Consider the following 15,487-nt stretch of genomic DNA (forward strand, 5'->3'; position numbering starts at 1 on the left):
AACTTAACAAATTTCGTGTTAGAAATACATTTACATAGCTTTCTGGATTTTGTAAATTGGCGTTGTTTACTTCGTGCCTCGGAGAACACGTAAAGCCGTTTGCGCTTGTGTCATCTTTAAAAGTTAGGGAACACAGAGTGTCCAGTGCAGTCTCCAGAGGTATTTCAATAATAAATAGAAACACTCCTTAAAAACAAAGGGGTTAATAAGCCAGTGTTACTAGCTCACGACCGTCGCTTCATAGGCATATATTATTATTAAAAAAAAACCAACAATGTTATATAGGACAGTAAAAATATAAAAAACTTTGATTTTGTATTAATTTTATTTTTTAATAATTATGACACGATATTACGGTACTAATATTTAATAAAAAACAATAATATTTTTTTAATGAACTGTAATTTATTTAATATTTACATTTGACCAACATTAATGATTTCTTTCGTGTCCGTGAAATTCGGATCTTCCTCTTCTTCTTCTTCTTCATCGAAGCCGACTTCTTCGTCATCTACATTAGCGTCCTATTAAAAAAAAGGTAAAAATATAAATATTAAAAAAATAGATCAGTGCAAAATCTTTAGCATTATTGCACGAAAAAAATAAAAAAATAATTAAAGAACTAATACGAAAATTGTGTAATAAATTCCTTTATTAATTCAAATAAAATTTTTGATAAGAAAACAACATTAAATACGATATATTCGAAGTTGAAAAAAAAATCTAGACATGGCTGAAGCAGCCTTAATAACTGAACACCTTTGTGTTCTCCAAGGGAAGGACTAGAAAAAAAAACTAACATTGTCTACGTTTAATTATTAACAGAAAACGTGAGTAATATTTTGATGGTTTTTAATTTTCCCAGACAAATATAGAGTTATAAATGCATAAGGTAATATTTCTAAAATGATTGACAAATATTATAATTTAACTTATAAGTTTGTTACAAGTAGTAATAATATTTAATATCCTTTGCCTATATAGCCGAGATAGCCCAGCGTGATTCTTAACCGATGATCGTGGGTTCAAGTCCGGGTAAGCACCAAAAATTTTCATGTTCATGCTTAATTTGTGATTATAATTCATCTCGTGCATTCCATTTCCATTGCATCCGTTGCATGTGCCTAATTTCATTGAAATTATGTCACATGTGTATTCCACCAACCCACATTGGAGCAGCGTGGTGGATAAGCTCCAAACCTCCTCTTCAAAAAGGAGAGGAGGCAGCCCAGCTGTGGGACATTCACAGGCTGTTACTGATCCCTTGTCTGTGAGATATATTGTAGAAAAGAATAAGCAGGACATCATAAGCTGACCAATAATAAAACAACGAGAAAATCACCTGATACTGCTGATATTCTGATATTAAGTCACTCATGTTGCTGGCGGCTTCCGTGAACTCCATTTCATCCATACCCTCGCCCGTGTACCAGTGAAGGAAAGCCTGCCGACATTAATTAACACTTATTTTATAAATATTGATTAACTTCATTCATCAAATACAAAATTTGAAGTTCGAAACTTTCAAGTCGCGTTTGTGTCTATACTTTTTCAATGCACGTGCTTGTATTTGTGTGTATGTACATATGTGTGTAATCTAGATTATTTTTTATTTATAATACAAAACTATTCCCCTTAAATACTTTAATTTTAGTTCCAATAAAAACTTTAATTATTTCAGGAATCCCTAGAGAATATCACAGATTATTAAGATCTTATTTTAAAATTAACTGGTCTTATCTTAGCTATTTATAAATACTCATAGCTAGTAAATAAATAAATACGCTCAACTCACCCGCCTCTTGAACATGGCTGTGAATTGTTCAGATATCCGTTTGAATATCTCCTGTATGGCTGTCGAGTTACCGATAAAGGTAGCGGACATTTTGAGACCTCTCGGCGGGACGTCACACACGGAAACCTTCAGATTATTCGGGATCCATTCCACGAAATAGCTGTAATTATATACAACATTAATTATATATAAATTTATTAGTTAATAACCTTAATTAAGTAATATATTATGTCCTTACATATGAAATTAGCGTTTCGTCGTACTGATCACTTTGATCTGAAATATCTCCTCTTTGGTTAAGAATTCCAAATTCAAATTTATAAATTCATTTAGCTGGTACATTTGAGTTTTGAAAAGAGTCATTCATTTGTTTTTTCCTCATTATTTTTTTCTTTGGCGTCACTTATTACCGCACAATGGAAAACATTAAATATCGGTATATTTACGAGTCCGCCGTGGAGTACCGGCTTAGAATAGTACTCCCCCAATCTCATCCCGTGGGTGTCGTAAGAGGCGACTGAGGGACGGGGAAAAGGGGGGATGGGCAGCAGCGTCCCCCCCCCATAAATAACTTACCCTCCTACTGCGCTCACCAACACGCCTGCCCAGTGCGGCGAGTATGGGCAAACCCTCCTTAATGGCAGATGCGCTCAAAAAAAGGCCCCCAGTTACCGGCAAGCTCGCTAGGCCCGACCAAGGTAGCGGTCGCGGTATCGGCAGGGCAGGGGGTGCTAAGAATCACCGGTTCACGGCAGGCTACCATATAAAATGACTTCACATGGCAACGTACAATGGACGCTCGATGAGGCTGGACCATCACCTCGCCGAATTAGAAGTAGAGTTAAGTCATATAAACTGGCATATACTGGGGTTATCTGAAGTCCGAAGACAGAGGGAGGACACGATAACTCTAGAGTCCGGTAACTTACTCTACTTCCGCGAAGGTGATAACCTCTCCCTGGGTGGTGTCGGTTTTCTAGTCAAAAAGGATTTCATTAGCAGCATTGTGGAAACAGTAACCGCTTGGTTCGAGGCACTCTAAATATCGACTTCAAAGCCGAAAGATCGAGAATGATGAGGTCTACTCTCCGACATCGTTTTTGTCAGATAAGGCCTTAAACCGAACAATAAAAACGCTGACGCGACGCGATCTCCGACGCTCCAATACCCGTGCCATCAATGCTGCGATTGAGCAAAATCGGGGATCGAAAGTGTTCGCTCGCAAGTTTGATTTTGAGGCCGCGTCTGACAAAACTTAAAACTGAAAATGGTGGGGTCGTTACCTCTAGGCCTGAGATTGTCTTAGAAGTAGAGAGGTTTTATGGGAAGTTGTTCTCTTCAAAATCAGACAGATGATGGAATCACAACAGAGTTGCTTAAGGCTGGCGAGACTCCGGTCCTGAAAGAGCTAGCAAGCCTCTTTAATTCCATCATCCAACATGGCAAGACCCCGGAAACGTGGAGCGGGAGTGAGGTGGTACTGTTTTTCAAGAAAGGTGATAAAACCCTCTTGAAAAACTACAGACCAATCTCCCTCCTGAGTCACGTGTATAAGCTGTTCTCAAGAGTCGTCACGAACCGTCTCGCCAGACGACTTGACGAGTTCCAGCCCCCAGAGCAAGCCGGCTTTCGATCAGGCTACAGCACCGTGGACCACATCCATACTGTTCGGCAGATTGTGCAGAAGACCGAAGAGTACAATCAGTATGGCATTTGTAGACTACGAGAAAGCCTTCGACTCCATCGAAACCTGGGCAGTGCTCGACTCATTGCAGAGATGTCATATCGACTGGAGATATATCGAGGTACTGAGATGTCTGTACAACGCCGCTACAATGACTGTCCACATCCAGGACTGTAAGACGAAGGCGATCCAACTGCGCAGAGGGGTGAGACAGGGGGATGTAATCCCCGAAACTGTTCACCAACGCGTTGGAAGACGTTCTCAAGACGCTGGATTGGACTAGGTAAGGGAGTCAATGTAAACGGCGAGTACATCTCACACCTTCAATTTGCCGACGATATCGTCATCATAGCAGAGTCGCTGGAACAACTCACCGAAATGCTGCGTAGCCTAGGCGAGTCTTCCCGGTGTGTCGGTCTCGGTATAAACTTGGACAAGACCAAGGTCATGTTTAATAGGCATGTCGTGCCGGGACCGATATACATCGAGGGGAAACCTCTCGAAGTTGTTAGTGAATATACCTGCCTAGAAGTGAAGCACTTCACTTTAACGCAAGACCACACACTGCACAACAAACAACCACTAAGTTAGATGAGCTACAATTGGAATGTCTGCGACATCCACCATACTCCCCGGACTTTGCTCCAACAGATTACCATTTTTTCCGGAATTTGGACAACTTCTTACAAGGAAAAATATTCAACTCCGATGTGGCAGTCCAAACCACCTACAAAGAGTTTATTGATTCTCGCCCCCAAGGTTTTTTTAATAAGGGGATCAATGAACTACCTATGAGATAGCAAAAGTGCATAGATAACAACGGTGCATATTTTGATTAATTAAATATATTTGACAAAAAAAAATTTACTTTATATTCGTCCCGTACAAAACGCCAATCATATATAAGGACCTAATATTAAGTTTATTGATTATAAAAAATAACAATGATTACCTCGAATTCTTATTCTGTATCGCCAATACCTGATCGTCTACTTCCTTCATGGACATGTGACCTCTGAACATGGTGGCGACCGTCAGATATCTACCGTGGCGAGGATCACAAGCAGTCATCATGTTGCCAGGGTTGAACATCTGTAATATTAATACTCATTGCTCGTTTCTTCGTTGGTTTAGTGGGTTGATGTAAGGCTGCAGACCCGGAGGCCCTGGGTTCAATTACTAGGTAGAGCCAATAAAAAAATATTGGGTTTTTCTGTCAGAAAATTCTCAGAAGCCGCTCGGAGTCTGGAAGTTGAAAGTGTGCACACTCCCGTGCCTCGGAAAGCACGTAAAGTCGGTGCTGCGCTTGAACTCTTTCCGGTCGTGTCGGATTGCCGTCCCATCGGATTATGAGAGTTAGGGAATAGAGAGTGCACCTGTGTTCGCGCTCACACTCGTGCACTATAATATCTCCTGCGCAGTTGGCTAATCTCTCTTGAGATTGGCCGCCGTGGCCGAAATCGGTCTGGAGGACGTTACAATACTCATTTAGAAATCTATATTTCACATAATTTTTAATAATTATATAAAAGAACATATAGTTCATAAAGATTTCCTTCACCGTCAAGCACGAGATGAATTATAATTACAAATTAAGCACAGCTTTGAACCCACAATTATCGGTTAAGATTCACGCGTTCTCACCACTGGGCCATCTCGGCATTTTAATATAAAGTAATTTAGAGAAACAACCAAAATAAAAATTCACCTGTGTCATTAGTTCAGGGACTGACTGCGCGCGGAAGCTGAAGGAGTTCTTCGCGGTCAGAGGTGCAAAGCCTATAAAAATACATCAACAAATTACAATAATTTATAGAACTACCTTTTTTTGTTTGATGAATGTCTTATACAAACGATACAATAATAAAATACTTGGGAATTATAATTAAGAAAAGGTTTTATTCAATTTCTTAGACCAAAACAAACAAAAAATTTTTAAAACAAAACCAATGAAATCGGTCTGACTTGAAGCTATACTGAACTCAACACAAAAATACTGGTGGTAGAGCTTTGTGCAAGCTCGTCTGGGTAGGTACCACCCACTCATCAGATATTCTACAGCAATGCAGCAGTACTTGGTATTGTTGTGTTCCGGTTTAAAGGGTGAGTGAGCCAGTGTAATTACAGGTTCAAGGGACATAACATCTTAGTTTCGTAAGCGATGGTTAACATTTCTTACAATGCCAATGTCTATGAGCATTGGTGATCACTTAACATCAGGTGGCCCATACGCTAGTCCGCTTATCTATTATATAAAAAAAAATCATTAAATCAGTTTATAAATGAAAACATACATAATATATATGTACGTATGTATGATGAAGGTTTTCAACCTTCTTATTGGAAGTCGGTAAACCAAATCCCACTAAATAAATTAATTAATTAAAATATTTTTTTTTTTTTAAATGGCAGGTGCTCAGTGCATGAGATAAGCACAGGACCAGAAGAATTGGCGCTCCGCCTCTGCCTGTGAGGAGGCCTATGTCTGTGCAGATGAGCAGTGGATTAGTGTGGGCTGATGAATGAATGAATGAAAATAAATTTGAGTCTGACAATCTTATTAAAATGATATTTCAACGAACCGGGCATGAAGAAGTGCAATCTCGGAAACGGGACCATATTAACGGCCAACTTCCTTAAATCTGCGTTCAACTGTCCCGGGAAACGGAGACACGTGGTCACTCCCGACATTGTGAGCTGAAAAAGTAATTAAACCTTGTGTATATCATGTTTAGTAATATGTCATTAAAGTGAAGTTTCGCTATGTAACCATAGAGTGGGTTTTTAACCGAAATGTAAGAATGAATGGTGCCATAAATCACCATAATGGCGCCACTATAGCCTATTCCAACCACAAGAAGAGTAAACTCAAATAAACGACTTTGACACCAATATCATTGGTCATAATCGAACCCATAACCTTCGGCGTGAAAGGCAAGTATCTACCAACCACGCCAACCGACCCGTCAAATTTGTTTCATAAACTTAATTTTGTGCTTAAATATTCTCCATGCTCAAATGGATACCAATTGTATAGAAGTTGATGTGTATCAACGCCATCTAGCGGTGAGTTATAACAAATCAATTCCCATGACAATTGGATGTTAAATCCGACCACACAAGTCAACTAGTATCGAAATTCTCTAGTAAGATATTAAAAACTCACGGATATCAGATGGTTCAAGTCTCCATACCCTGGACTGCTCAGACGTAGTGTCCTAAAGCAAATATTATATAGAGCTTCGTTGTCGATGCAGAATGACATATCTGTGTTTTCCACGAGCTGGTGGACGGAGAGCGTCGCGTTGTACGGCTCCAGGACTACTTCGCTGACCTGTCAATATAAATATTATGTTGAGTATATTCATTGTTAGAAATATGAACAAACAATTATAAAATTTAATTATTGTCTATGTCATAGATATGGTATTATCTGTGTAAATAATACAGATATTAAATACACTGTTAGTGTTTAGTTTCTTAAATTTCTTTATTCTCTATTTACGTATTTATTCCTGTGATACAGCATAGACAGTGGCATAGCTATAGACGGCGGTGCCGCCGTGTCCTATGATACTCGCCGGTACACAAGGCCCTCAAGATAAGAGGGCCCCTAGGGGCAACTTATGACTTAAATTATATTTCCATTGTATCCATACTAAACTGATAAAATAAATTTTTTATTATTATTTATATTATTTTTAAAAAAATAGTTATCTAACATTTTTATACTTTGGACAACTATACCAATCGCTGCAACGGGGCCTTCATCCGCCTAGCTATGCGGGGCATAGACCCTACTCATACATGCCCTTCTGGCATACTCTTAAACAATATAGATAATAATCAGACATCAAGATAATCCCATAGACAATTGCTACTTTTTTATAGTAATATAGAGTATTAGTAAATAATCGGAAGTAAATAACACATAAAAATAATAATACATAAGGATTTAATATATAGATGATTAAGGGTGGAGTTCATATTCGTTGTTTTCTATAAATGTAATTTAACTGTGTATAGTTGAGTATGTATTTCAGTTTAGAAAGAGTATTTGAGTAGATTCTTGCTGATTCTCCCATCTGACTTTACTTTCTGAACCGGAGGTAGTTTCACATTCAATTTAATCTTATGATGAATGATGATTCAAAATTTCTTATAAACAGTCTATTTTAATAAATATTTTGATTTTAATTTTTATATAAAAATTTACTTTTGTTTCTTTAAATTTTTTCATATGTTTTATAGTTTGGTGATGGTTTGGTGATAGTGCAAGATACTATAAATCCATCCATACCTTGGGTGACGGGACCACGCTAAAGGTGTTCATGATGCGATCAGGATATTCCTCCCTTATCTTGCTAAGGAGGAGCGTACCCATCCCTGAACCAGTTCCACCGCCCAGGGAATGCGTGAGTTGGAAACCTGGATAGAAAATTAATAACATAGTTATGAGATAGATTTTTAATTTTAGCCATAAAGTTAAAACGACTATTAATCAAAATGATTCAATGAATGAATAAGTTAGAACGAGTTTAACATTGACTGCAGCATAAACCGCTGTGCCGTATTAAAAATGTATTTCATTAACTTTATTGATGAAATCAGTATCGAGTCAAGTAATCCCTTCGCCCGTACTGCCATAATAATGGTATGGCACGCTAACATTTTTTTAAGCGTTTCTAAGTATAAGCGGCCGATTCACAAAAAACAGAGAATAAAATTTTTGGAACGAGATGGCCCAGTGGTTCGAACGCGTGAATCTTAACTGATGAACGTGGGTTCGAACCCGGGCAAGCACCTCTGAATTTTCATGTGCTTAATTTCTGTTTATAATTCATCTCGTGCTTTTCGGTGAAGGAAAACATCGTGAGGAAACCTGCATGTGTCTAATTTCATCGAAATTCTGCCACATGTGTATTCCACCAACCCGCATTGGAGCAGCGTGGTGGAATAAGCTCCAAACCTTCTCCTCAAATAGGGAGAGGAGGCCTTAGCCCAGCAGTGGGACATTTACAGGCTGTTACTATACTACTATACTATAAGTTTTATCTATATATCGTACCTTGTAAACAATCGCATCCCTCTGCTTCTTTTCTGATAACATCAAGAACAGCATCAACTAGCTCCGCGCCCTCTGTGTAGTGACCCTTAGCCCAGTTGTTTCCTGTTCAAAAACATATATTAAGCGTCATCTGGCGATGCGTAGTGAGAATGTATTTTAATGTAGTTTTAACGCCATCTGTTGGTGTGCAGTGAAAATGTAATTTAAAATACTCTTAGCGCCATCTGTTGATGTCTCGTTCTGACATTACCAGATTTTCATTTCAGTGTTTCTCTGAGTACTTAATGAGTTTGTTTTAACAGAAAAGCTATACTGGTCGTGACAAAAAAAAATTAGTAAATAAAATAAACAGTGGTTATTACCTGCCCCACTTTGTCCGAACACGAAATTGTCTGGTCTGAACAGTTGTCCATATGGGCCGGACCGCACTGAGTCCATGGTCCCTGGTTCAAGGTCCACGAGGACAGCTCGAGGGACGTATTTTCCTTTAAAAAAAATAATAAAATGGTTACATATCCATATTAATATTATAAATGCGAACGAAACTGTCTATTGCGCTTTCCCGGCTAACTGAACTGATTTTGATTAAATTTGGTACGAAAGCTTGAATGCCAAAGAATGACAGAGGCTATTTTTTATACGTAACAGCAGCCCCCTTCTCCTTAACACGTGGTCTAAAGTAATTATGAATACTTGATGAAATAAACATTACGAATTTGAAATATATAACGTAACTAAGGAATATCTTATGTATTTATTTATGTTAATAGGAAACAGAAAATGCTATTGGCTTGTTTTTTGTTAATCTGTTCATGGAAGCGGATGTGTTATGACATAAGACAGCCTCACGCCGCTTGCCGTCACGGCGTACGAGTCGGTATCACCGAGGAGTGCCAACAGACATAACATATGTAAAAAAAACTCCTTTTTCTTTGTGGTCTGATGAGAGAGCTAAGAACACTGTTATTTTAAACTAATATTGAAATGCTTATTTAAATTAATTAATATTTAATATAAATCATTATTGAAAATTTGAAGAAAACACACAATTTTTCATATTTCGAACGTTTTCTTCTCTTATTTTCAAAATGTTTTTATTGACAATGTTGCAGCTTATCGATGGTCAAACAATAAAAAATCAGTTGACAAATGGACTAAAAAGGAGTACTGAACTGTTTTTCCTTTGTCTATTTATTTTTATATATATTTTGACACTTCAAACTTACCCCCAGAAGCCTCATTGTAGTAAACATTGAGCCTCTCCTTTTGTAATGGACTCACACCTTTGTAAATGCCAGTTTCATCTATTCCATGTTCATCAGATATGATCTCCCAGAACTAGAAGAAAGGTAACGAAATTACTAGTTTTATTTAAACAAATTTATAGATGTCCATGTTAGGAATATGTCAAATTATTAAAAAGTACTAAATTGTCCGTGGTCTCCTTATCATTGATTAGACTTGATTGAATATTGATACTTGGAGTGGGTTCTATGCCGGATATCTGTTATAAATAATAGTTAAACTAGAAAAAAGACAGTACATTACAGTGACAATAATACACGACATATCTTTAAAAGAATGTTGTCATCTTAAGTTATATATATTGTTAAATTAATTATAAGCTAATTCTAAGCATCGTTATTGTGTTTAGGAATGGTGTGTTCTCCTATAATTGATAGTACATACATAGTTTAAAGCATGTAAAGGATATAATTGTATGTTATGTACAACTGTTGGAGATCAAAATATTTATAAAGACATAATGATTTTATTTAAATGTATAAATTGTTTGTTTATATAGTGATGGGAAATGACGGTGTCCTCTTGACAGGTTCGGACATGGCCAGGCCCAGACTTGGAGATCCTAGGACCAAGGACAGGAAATGCGGTCGATAGTATACTGAACAAATGTACATTTGTGTGATTCAAGACTATGGGCTGCTATTGAGAATTTTTCAAATTATTTTATTTATTATTTTTGTTCTAATACCTTTTAGCTGCCCAAGCTTGTGTTTCAACCAAGGGCTTTTAAATCTGCGTGCTAGCCACTAAACTAACAAGGTTAAAGTTACAAGTAAACTGGGCAATCATACTAATATTTTAAACGGAGAAGTTTTACTTGTTGTTTTTTTGGTTTCTAGAAAAACTAATAATCTGATTAATATGAAACTTTTATATTAATTTAGTTTATAGTTTTAGATAGGACATAGGCTATATAATATGTTTATATGTCATAGACATTTTGAGATATAGCTCATTATGTCAACATAGTCGGAGAGAGAATTCTCAATCCGGGTGCTTTTGAAGCGAACGCTGCCCAAACGTTTAGACAAAAACTATGCATGAAATACTTTTAATTTTACTCAAAGCACAACTTAAACTATGTGTTTAAGTTGCTTTGAGCCAGAAAAGTTGTAAAGACATGTTTCATTTTGTCTGATATTTTTGAAAAACATTTGAAAATGTGACTATTAATTTAAAAATTTAGTTTAGCTAAACTGCATTAGCAATTTAGCATTACAAACAAATTTATATAAAATTCGAAGCAAACATTTTTTTAATATATCGTATAGGTTAAGGTTGTACATATTCGGCCATCCCAGATTTTTAGATTTATTTTCATTTATTCGTTTTATAAACTATAATCAAAGTTAAATTTAAGTATATAAATAAATAGTGGCTATTCACGTATGTATTTATCTTATCGAAACACAATTCTCAGATAGCATCGAAATTTTAGTTCCTCAAAAAAAAAAATTGCACAATTTTTTAATCTTTATTATATCCAAAGATAAAAAAAAAAACAGATATATAATTAACAATGGTAGTTACCTAATTAATTATCTTATATTGCATTGCCTTCTGAGTAAGATGATAGGTATTAATGTAAGTGGAATCTTGCGTCAAGGCGAATGTTTGTGTGTAAAACTGTAAACCCCGGTAGGTTTAACTCCGTACGGTTAATATGACAATAACCCATGAGAAATAAACATTTGCCAACCGATCTATATTAGCTAGCACAGTGCTTATATATCGTAAAACACGCACCCTGCATTTTGACGCGTCTTATTTTACTTATATATCTCATATTTCTAAAACTGTTAAACTGATAAATGAAGAATCTATCGTGCCGAAAATACCACGCTTCGGCCATAAAAAGCGGAGTATTAGAAACGTCAAATTTGACACACTACGAGTAATTAGTATTTTAATGTTAAGTTAATGAGAAGAACTTTGTAAATACATATGTATGACAAATCAAAATTAATTTGCTGTTTAAAATTTTACACTATTAGATATTTAACTTACCTTGGAACCGATTTGATTTCCACACTGGCCAGCTTGTATGTGCACGATTTCACGCATGTTTAAGTATAAAAAAAAATTAAGTCTTAAATAATGAAATTTACTCTTATTTAAATGCACATAACATCACGTCATTCACAAAATGGTGTAAATTTTTCGAATTTATCAATACACTTATCTTATCTATAGAGACTAACGTTGATACTTGATACTAATTACCATTTTATGAAGGACTTTCATTTCTTAAGAATTGTTTTAATGGTGAGTTATTTTTATTTTGGACGTGTGATAGACTTGACCAGTATTTTAAGATCCTTGCCTCTTTAGCAAACTATCTTTAATAGAGGTCTATATAAATTGTATGAATACAGTCAATATTCTAGCTAATCAGTTCTAGGTGTGGTTGCATTAGATTTTATGACACAATACTGCCATTATATGTCTTATTACAGCTACTAAGAGTTTGTTTTTGATTACATTTCATGTTTGTCTATGCGGTAAAGATTTATTTTTTTAAATAATTTTATTTTAGATTGTAATGTTTTTATTATTATTTTTCAGTTTTAATTATAATTAAAACCTAACTTACTGGTGCTTTCCATTAATAAGAAAACTAAAACAAAAAAAAGTGATAAGTGTACACTGCTTTACTAATGAACGTTTTGAAATCTAAGCATAGACACATTTTTTATACTCTTTTTAAGTTACACAAATTTATATAATTAAATTACTTAACAAAATATAATTTAAATTTACATTTAATATAACATGATATTTAGGCAAATTGAAAAAAAAAATTACGCACATTTAAAATTTTTAAGGTTAATCTGACTTGAAATTTTTCAACGAAAAATGTTCCGTCAAATCATATAACAGCTTGTTGTGACACAGATGTGAAGATGACTATAATCATCAAATAATTATTATAATGAAAATCCTAAATGAATATTAAAATAATGAAATTATTTTACCGTAAAATAATAACAAACAACTAACATGTAATTACAAACATTATTAATCTTACAATAGAATGGATAGTTTCATAGATACGACTATAACTTTTTTCCAAGTACAAAATTAATAATGAAAAGTCTACGGCTATTATTAGTAATTTCTATAGGCGTGACAGCATATCTGGGGGATTATATAGTTTTTAAATCGAAATATTCTGGCTCTCTATTGTTCCGAGCGTTAGCAGATAGTTCAGTGCATGGAGCTATCGGTTTCTTGTCGGCGCTTTCATTTTTCAGTAATATTAAAATAACAAGTCAAGCATGTATCTATAATACTATTTTCTGTACGTTCATGTCATCAGTTATCGACGTAGATCATTTTTTTGTGGCAAGATCAATCTATCTTAAGGTAAAGGTTTAATTAAATTCTTATCATTTTTATTTTTTTTATTCTTTATTTAACGTACCAGTAATAAAATAAATACAAATTAAAGTCAATAGAGATAGTATAAAAGGCTTATACTTTAAAGAGCCATTCTGGCATGTCCGAGACGAAAAAATAATTTAGATATAAAAGGTTGATGGGTACAATTTCACAAAATCTATATAACAATGTACAGATGTAATGTTGATCATAACAAGTTCTTAGTTATTTGTTAGAAATATATAACATTTTTATCATATATTACCAATTTACCTAATGTTATAAAATATCAATGGATTTTATTTGCCGATGATATCGTTTTAGCTGTACCTCATACTAAAACAAATATCGCCTTTGAGGATGATATAAATAAAGCTATAGAATCAGTGTTGTCTTGGCTAGAATCAAATGATTTATGTGCCAACATATCAAAAATGTAAATTGTACAATTTTCAAATTCTAAAACTAATAAAATAAAACTAAAAATTGGTTGCCGCGGAAGGGAACTTGAAGAAAACAATGATGTGAATTTTTTTGGTGTACAATTTTATGATCATTGTGATTAGAAATCACATATAAGTAATCGTATCTGTTGGCAAAGATGCTGCTTTCACTGCATATTATGGTTATGTTGTTTCTTTATTAGAGTGTCTTAATTGCTTGGGGAATTTTACTAGTTTTAATAATGCTTTTATCTGTCAGAAAAAGTATATACGGGCTGTTTTTGGGATTCAACCTTTAGATTCATGTAGACCAATTTTTAAAGATAACAAAATCTTGACACTAGGCAGATTGCATATTATAGATGTATGTTTTGTAATAAAATCCTCTCTTATTCGAAAAGGTCACCTACCTTTTCGAATAAGAGAGAATAGAAGCAGGCTAGGAATTAGAGATTCTACTAGGTTATTACATCAACCTTGCCACTGTGCTCTTTTTTAAAAAAAAAATCCTACATAATGTGCATCAAAATATTTAATAATCCACCAAAAATTTAAGAGAGCTACCATTACACATTCTGAGGTTTGAATCTTGGAGCTCGAAATCTGCAGCCTTTTATTTAGCCACTAGCTAGCTTGAAGCTAGAAGCAGATCAATATCAACTTTTTTCAATATTAAGTATCGGTAACAAACTGGATGTTAAAACTATTAAAATTCGTTCGTCAAGAACAGAAGAAAGAATATACAAATTATTTTAAAAAGTTATTTCACATTATATCAATACTAAAATTAAACTGCTTTTGTTTCAGGATTTAACCAACATAAGCCAAAGAGGTATTCTTCATTGTACAACATTCTGGATGATGGTTACGTCGATACTCGCTTTATACAGCCACCTTACTCACAAAATCAATGTATACATAGTGACATATATGTTAGTCTTAGCGTTCACCAGCCATCACTTACGAGATGGGAACAGGCGCGGCATATGGTTGTGTCCCTTAGGTCACACAATGCCAGTAAATAAATTTCTATATGTGATATTGATTTGTATCCTACCAACCCTGTTTGCATATTTATTTAATTATACCAAACCAATGTTTAAACATACTGTCTTCAATTATATTGAACTTTAATATTGTTATTTCATTATTTATGATGGTGTGCCATTTTTTTTATATAATATTAATGTTATAAGAGATATTTGTTATTAAGTTTGTTCATCTGTAGAGATTTAATGATAATAAATAAATAAGAGAGATATATATATATGTCGTAGTCCTTTATTTTGTCTATATCCAGCCCTGGATTTATGCCTAGGCCACACAGGTCTAAGGGCCAGCCGAGGCGTTCCACCCAGCCAATAAAATACATTATTCGAATGTCAAAGTGCCTATCGACTTTCTATGTCTAAGTCAGGGCCTGTCTTTATCCTACCTCAATCAAGTCTCAAATTAATTTAAGGTTGATGCAGTGAGTTATTCATGAGTTGAATTACAAGATAGCCAGACATAGTTACTTTCGCATTCATAATATAAATGCGAATACGTAATATTGATTAGACAACGCGGTCTTTTCAAATTTCAAATCAATAATGACAGAAAAACTAAAATCAGTGTTCAACAAAACAGATAAGCAATCTTAATAAGTAACGATCACGATTAATTATATTACTTTTCATGAGATAAGAGGCGTTCCTCATTTCATAATTGATATTGTTGTATACTCTGTGGCGTTCCTGACAGTATTCATGTATTATTAAATGGATGATTATTTGTCGCGTGCAAGCTGAAGACTGTAAACGTCCTAATTG

At 34.8% G+C, this 15,487-nt stretch overlaps 2 protein-coding genes across 2 annotated transcripts; one reads left to right on the forward strand and one right to left on the reverse strand.

The window, feature by feature from the left end:
* Window positions 1-383: 383 nt before the first annotated feature.
* On the reverse strand, window positions 384-12,157 carry LOC126779987 (tubulin beta chain-like). Its single transcript, XM_050504221.1, has 12 exons — window positions 11,860-12,157; window positions 9,774-9,885; window positions 8,910-9,032; window positions 8,548-8,649; window positions 7,780-7,907; window positions 6,646-6,813; window positions 6,062-6,176; window positions 5,188-5,258; window positions 4,432-4,571; window positions 1,796-1,955; window positions 1,343-1,444; window positions 384-524 (listed from the first exon to the last, which is right to left on the reverse strand). Exons 1-12 carry the CDS (start codon window positions 11,914-11,916, stop codon window positions 417-419), a joined length of 1,386 nt encoding a protein of 461 aa, XP_050360178.1. The 5' UTR covers window positions 11,917-12,157; the 3' UTR covers window positions 384-416.
* A 581-nt stretch (window positions 12,158-12,738) lies between these two features.
* LOC126780118 (transmembrane protein 267) lies at window positions 12,739-14,939 on the forward strand. The gene is made up of 2 exons (XM_050504384.1): window positions 12,739-13,218; window positions 14,484-14,939. The coding sequence occupies exons 1-2, from the start codon at window positions 12,940-12,942 to the stop codon at window positions 14,808-14,810; spliced, it is 606 nt and encodes a 201-aa protein (XP_050360341.1). The 5' UTR covers window positions 12,739-12,939; the 3' UTR covers window positions 14,811-14,939.
* The last annotated feature ends 548 nt before the right edge of the window (window positions 14,940-15,487 follow it).

The sequence above is a fragment of the Nymphalis io genome, chromosome 30, assembly GCF_905147045.1.
Source record: "Nymphalis io chromosome 30, ilAglIoxx1.1, whole genome shotgun sequence".
NCBI classification, from domain to species: domain Eukaryota; kingdom Metazoa; phylum Arthropoda; class Insecta; order Lepidoptera; family Nymphalidae; genus Nymphalis; species Nymphalis io.